This window comes from Etheostoma spectabile, chromosome 8 (assembly GCF_008692095.1).
Source record: "Etheostoma spectabile isolate EspeVRDwgs_2016 chromosome 8, UIUC_Espe_1.0, whole genome shotgun sequence".
Classification (NCBI taxonomy): domain Eukaryota; kingdom Metazoa; phylum Chordata; class Actinopteri; order Perciformes; family Percidae; genus Etheostoma; species Etheostoma spectabile.
The window spans coordinates 32,412,382-32,418,639 of NC_045740.1; the positions used below are offsets into that span (position 1 = coordinate 32,412,382).

The window sequence follows — 6,258 nt, forward strand, 5'->3', positions numbered from 1 at the left end:
CACACACACACACACACACACACAATTCAACTAGCAATATTGAGTTGTTGCTGTTTTTTCTTTTCTTTCTTTGTACTTTATTACTACACTCAGTGACCTGACCATTCTGTTTCTTTAAAGCACATGTGTCAAACTTGTGGTTCGCGGGCCAAACCCAGCCCCTCCCAGGTTTTAACCCGGCCTGTTTATCGGATTAGGTTCACAATGAACTGAATATAGTTCTGCGCCAAGCCCAAAAAGACAGGAAACCGTTTTTCAAAGTGCAAATATGCAACACTTACAGCAGAATTTGGCAGATTTGCCAACTTTGAGACTCAGAAATTCCCCTTAAGAAGCAGGAGTTGTCATATTCAGGGTGTGAAAGAGTTTGCTACAAATCAGGTGTTAGGTAGTCGGCTTTTAAAAATTAATCTTTGATTTGCTTGATTTACTAAACTCTATAATGGATAAGGAACGTTTTTGCTGACTTTTGTAGGGCTTTATGTCAAAATGCAACAAAAGTCAAACGTCAAGATATGGACATGCAGTAATACAGTCAAAGAACTATGCATAAAAAGTCAGGACATTTGTGTTTGGTAATTTTTCTCTTTGTTGTAACAATGAGTCTTGAAATCTTATACCATTGGAAAGCCTGATGATTATTTCCCTTTTAAATGGTGCCACGTGCGTTTGTGGGATGAGCAGCAGAGCTGAGTATGTGGGTTGTGGCCAGTGCAGCTTCTCTTTGCTGTTGCTGTTGACTCCAATAAAAGTCAGGACCTCTCTCCTGGACTGGTAAAGTGTTCTACTTTGGCTCCACTACAGCCCTGTGTCTGTCCCTCTGCTTCAGTTTGACTCCCCACTGAGTCTGACTTAATGCCCCCGCCCCCCCCAACACTACCTGACTCTCTGTTACTGGTTGTTATGTTGAACGTTTCTCATTTATTAAATATTTGCTTAAAGCATTTTACAAAAGTTTAGTGTTGGAGTTTGTAACATTCAACATCTTAATTCTGATTTAGTTTTCATTTTCACTGGAAATGTAAACATATCTGTTCCAAATCGGTTTTATTAACTACTGATAATCCTTGAAAAACCAGTATGGGTCCATCCCTATTTTTCACCTTCCTTGGATCTTCATTCTCCTCCTCGTGCTCCTCTGCGTAGTACAGCTTGTCATCCGAGATCACACAGAAGTGCGTGTTCCACCGCTGAGAAAGAGAAATGAAAATGTTCATTTGAAGACCGAGAGAGCTGTCTTCTCACACACCCCCTCAAACAGACTGTATACACACCTATTAAAGAGCCCCTGTTATGCTAATTTTGATTTTTAGCAAGGTTACCCCAAGTTAGCAATACCAGTTGATAACAAGGCATTATGGGATATTTGGCTCATACAAACGCTGTAGCAACATGTCCACAGATAGAAGATGGACAGTACTGTATATGTGTGTACAACTGAGTTAATGAGACATAAAGGAGTGCTAATAAACTGTGAGTTCACACAGCTTTCAGTAGTGTTGAAGCTTCCCAGTTCAGCTGGAACACGCCAGTGTCCCTGGACCTCAGCCCCAATACAAAGCCCTTTACCTTATCTGGTGATACAGGCCCCATGTGTGATGTAAAGATAGGGTTGGGCATTGGTTTGATTTGAATTATTCAGATTCTTCCTTTCTAAACCGGTTCTTTGAAGGACGGAGTTGAACCGGGTCGCATGCTTATGTCACAGATAAGAGGCAAATGTTATCTTGATTCAATGGAGACTTACAGTTTAACAGGCTTTTTCAACGTAACATAAAGCCAACCTTCTTGTGCTGCATGGCTGCAACACAAGAAGGGCCTGGAAGCACAGCGGATGCTACGGAAACCAAAACTTGTGTGTGTAAAATTTGGAACAAATGATCAAAGATGGTCATAATCAACGATTCCAATAAAAATATGTTTCCACTGGAATTGTAATTTTTTTAAACAATTCCAAGTTGGAACCCAATCCTATGTAAAACAGATCATCCTTATGTTAGGAAATGCGAGTTTAAGATCCCATCAGACAGTACCTGGTCCACAGGGTCCCAGATCTCCAGATCTCCCTGTTTCTGGCCCTTCCTGAAGTCTTTACTGAATCCTCCTCCCTCCACACTGAGCTTCTTGTGCTGCACAAGGACAAAACAAAACCTTTTGTCATTAACTTATTAATTACATCAGTATGGTTAGACACACACACACGCACATGCACACACACACGCACACACACACACACACACAGTACCTTGAGTATGATCTTGCCCTTTAACTGTGTAGGTGAAGGAAGCTGCTCAGCCATCTGCTCCACAGGCTCAATCAGCAGTTTGTCTCCAAACACGTCTCTGAAGATCCGAGCCATCTGACGCTGCTGATCTATGGAGCAATGCTCCTCTATGGACAGGATCACTGGGAACCTGGGGGGGGGGGCATAGTTATCAAGGCCACGTGTTTGAGACTATGTTAATAGGTAGATTTGAAATGGCTTACTAATGTAAACATCTGCCAATAAAGTTGAATATATTGCCACATGAAGGGGATGTTTTTTGTTCAAAAATTGTGTGTGTGCGTGTGTGTGTGTGCGTGTGTGTGAGTGTGTGTGTTTGTGTGTGTGCGTGCGTGTGTGTGTGTGTGTGTGTGTGACAGATTAGTTTTGCGATTCTTACTCTGACGTTACAAAAGCATGATCGTTTATGGCTTTGACCACATCCTCAAACTTGATCTTGGTGGTCCTGGTCCAGCCGTGGTAGATGATTGGCTCCCCGGGCCCATCCCAGCAGTCCACTGCACAGATTCAGTACCACCCAACGCACACAAAAACAGGTGTTAGATATAAAAAAAAGTGTTAGTTAATATTCATTTCTGATTCATACTGGGTAAAATGGCCCCCAATGAGACCCATACTGGGCCTGCTTTACACTGACATTCAACACAGCGGCATCCCAGGCGCAGACATCGCACATAAGCCTCTGTGGAGGACTCACTACGAATCTGATCACCTGTCAGGTAGCTGTTGAAGGAAAAACAAAAGGGGAGACATGCCAGAATAAATATGGTTCACAAAATGAAAACCTTCCATTTAATGGTTTTGATCCTGTCTGCCTATTTGGTGAACTGGGGAATTATTACCATGATATAAAAGGTTATTAATGATTCTAAACCAGCATAAGTATATGATATGTTGGTTTGGGTTTTGGGGTGGAGTCATACTGACGTGTTGTGTGAGGAGCTGATCCAGTAGTGAGACAGAGGGTTGTTCATGTCCTGGTGTCTGATCCCGGAGAACTTCTCATCCCACACAGAGTTCTCCTTGGAAAAGAGGAAACTGAGGAACTAAAGGAGGAGAGAGAATTCATTTTAGTAATGATAAAACTATAAATATAACAACAACAACAAAGCTTTTAGCAGATTGTTTTCAAGGCAAACAGTCAGAATCCTTATCATATTTCTTGTCTAAGTCATTGAAATGCATTCCTACAAATAACCATTCAGCCTGCCCTCTTATTAGGGCCCATTCAGACCAAAATAAGCAATCTGGTGATTGGTGTGGGGGGGTCACTGAAACCACCCATATGTGTGACGTATTGTCTTCTTCATCCCCCCAATGTAGCACGAATACACTTTATATCTACTGTTTTCCGTCAGGTCTTCATATACATCTCAATGTTCCCGACGGCTCTTAGAGGCAGTTTCATTTTACGGAGAAAGAGAAAGAAAAGAGACGAGCCATTCAGATCGACTGGGCTCTCAGTCAGCTGTTACACAAACTCCTTGGCAGTTCAGTGCTACTGTTTCATGTTTTAAAACGTTCTTGTGGCAGAGAGAGAGGCAGTGATGTTTCCTGTTTCCTGTTTCCTGTACGGGACTCTTACACCGCCTCAAAACCGACTGACAGGTGTGATCGCCGTCACATTGGGCCCCACAGCGTGACGCTGGGTTGAGTTTTTCAAAAAGTTGAGTTGGTCTCAACTTTTCCACTGCATTTTTTGGTGTGTCCCTCCGGTGTCCTCTGTCCCAGGCTGTCTATCTCTGTTACACCCGATACTCGCAGGCCCAGAGGAGAGTACCTCGCTGACGGTGAACTCCGGGTCGTTGGTTTTCCTCATGGTGTCATCGATGAAGGTGGTCATCAGTTCTCTGACTTGGTTCAGGTCACTGGCCCACGATTCCTGAGGGATGAAGGGACACAGAAAAACGAGAGGAATATATTTATATAATATTTTTAGGCCTGTGTTTCTGACAGGACAGCTTTAGACACGACAGGAGAGAGACAAAGGGCTGCAGGTCGGAGCCGAACCCGAGGCCGCTGCGTCGAGGATCGAGCCTCTGTATGGGCGCGCGCTTTGCCTGGTGAGCAACCCAGGCGCCTTGAGAGGGATACAGTATCAGTAAAAAGTTTGGACATGAATGAGAAACATTTTGTACTGTATGTTTAAGCGAATGTTAAAATGAATCTGTGGGACTAATAAATAATCAATATTTATAAATGGAAAATCTTGTACTAGCATCAGTTTGGTTTTATTGGTGCCTTGGTTGATATCTTAAGGTTTCTTTCAATCATTCAGCCATTAGTGCTTTTCAAATATTTTCATATAACACTTATATTTGTATATACACCTATTTTTCCCATATCTGTGTACATAATAGTCCTGGCTGTTCTTTCCCTTTATTTGTCCAGCTTTGCTGTCCTTGTTCCTAGCTGTTATGTCTACTCTGGCAGTCAGTGTGTACAACTACTCGGCCAATAAAGAACTTCCACATATTAAAGGGTAAATACTGTTTTTTCCAACCTATGTTTCCATGTTCTGTGTCTAAGTGACTGATGGAAACAACAATCTTTGACTTTGGTCCAGTATTAGGCGAGATCTCTGTGGTCGGCAGCGGAGAAACTATTGACTAATGTTGCTAATAAAATAATAATTAACTACAGGTTATTTGGTTTTGTACAAATTCCTGGGAAAGGGAATGAGAGAATAGTGGATTGACACAAGCACAAAGAAGCAGATAGAAAATGAGTCAGACATGCAAAGTTCCAACACAACACCCCCTTTGTCTGGTGTACTAATCAATGACTTATTTTACCTTTTGCTGGTAGATGAGGAATCGTTGGAAGTCATGGAGCAGAACTGCTGAGGCATCTGGCTTATCTGTGTTACTGTTAATGGAGAAGAAGCATGCTGACTCACTAGAAACTAACTTCTTTCATGTACATCTGGGTTTGTTCAGATCAAGTGTAAAAAAACAGGAGCTCACCCCAGAATGAAAGCACATGATTCCTTTTTGAACTCAGCAAGGATCTGAGTTTAAAATAAAATATGAATGTAAATGCTGGGGGGGGGGACACTGGTGCAATTATATATATGGTATATAGTTACGTTAATGTGACCAATTCAGACTCACCTCATTCTGTTCAAACATTATAATGTTGTACAATTTATGAAACTGCTCAAAGTCCAGGCGGTCTTTCTTTGCTCCCACTTCCTGTGAAAGCAGAAGTAAAAAACACTGATTGAGACTAGAGCAGTACAGTAGTCGAGTAGAGCACCTACAGAGAGTTGAAATATTTATTCCTAAACCAGCTCATGTCTAATCAACACATTCTCACTCCCAGCACAACCAAAACGAGGCTTGGTCAGGGGCCTTTGGCTTTGGGTCGGGACTCTGTCTACGGAGGTTTAATCATGGAGGCCTGAGATGTTCTAAAAAGTTGAATTCATCAATTAGAATAAATTACACACAACAATGATGAGGATATGACATGAAGACAAGAGTACCTGGAATTTGTCTTTGAGAATACGAGAGCTGGGGGCCTTGTAGTTGAGCAAAGCTAGCAGAGACTTCAGCTCCTTCATGGAGATGCTGGGAAGGACACAAAGAAACATCTACAACAGAACACCTGTGCAGCTGCCATCTTTAACTCATTCAATATGCCTTTTTGTATGTAACGTGTAAGAATAAAGCTGGGATGATGAGCAGTCATGCAGTTTCTACAGGTTTCTCACATGTTGAAAAAAAAGGTTTTGACCTATGATCATTCACATAGTAAAATGATTTAGATTTTATCATTTACCTACAAAGCTAGTATGATTGAGTGACTACATTAGACACATATACAGTACCTGTTTGTTTTGGTCTGATTGACAGAATACATCTGCTTCCTCAGCCAACTGGAGGGAGAGGAACACAAAGAGATCAGTGATGGTCTTCACTAATGACTCTGTGTGTGTGTGTGTGTGTGTGTGTGTGTGTGTGTGTGTGTGT

General features: G+C 42.0%; 1 protein-coding gene and 1 long non-coding RNA gene across 4 annotated transcripts in view; one reads left to right on the forward strand and one right to left on the reverse strand.

Annotated features, from left to right (window-relative positions):
• Positions 1–4,099, forward strand: part of LOC116693505 (uncharacterized) — a 20,811-nt gene extending 16,712 nt beyond the window's left edge. The window contains exon 3 of the long non-coding RNA XR_004332941.1: positions 4,016–4,099. This is a non-coding gene — a long non-coding RNA (uncharacterized LOC116693505). The remainder of the gene's footprint in view (positions 1–4,015) is intronic.
• Positions 1–6,258, reverse strand: part of LOC116693374 (1-phosphatidylinositol 4,5-bisphosphate phosphodiesterase gamma-2) — a 29,180-nt gene that overhangs the window by 14,095 nt on the left and 8,827 nt on the right. For all 3 annotated transcript variants that reach the window (XR_004332914.1, XM_032522299.1, XM_032522300.1), the window contains exons 5-16: positions 6,117–6,164; positions 5,772–5,856; positions 5,398–5,478; positions 5,251–5,294; positions 5,080–5,152; positions 4,065–4,166; positions 3,212–3,330; positions 2,922–3,007; positions 2,664–2,781; positions 2,246–2,414; positions 2,034–2,129; positions 1,104–1,190 (exon numbers count right to left, since the gene is read on the reverse strand). Coding sequence is in view for 2 of the 3 variants with exons in the window: in XM_032522299.1 (XP_032378190.1) it covers positions 1,104–1,190; positions 2,034–2,129; positions 2,246–2,414; positions 2,664–2,781; positions 2,922–3,007; positions 3,212–3,330; positions 4,065–4,166; positions 5,080–5,152; positions 5,251–5,294; positions 5,398–5,478; positions 5,772–5,856; positions 6,117–6,164 (1,108 nt within the window). In the remaining variant the exon portion in view is untranslated. The remainder of the gene's footprint in view (positions 1–1,103; positions 1,191–2,033; positions 2,130–2,245; positions 2,415–2,663; positions 2,782–2,921; positions 3,008–3,211; positions 3,331–4,064; positions 4,167–5,079; positions 5,153–5,250; positions 5,295–5,397; positions 5,479–5,771; positions 5,857–6,116; positions 6,165–6,258) is intronic.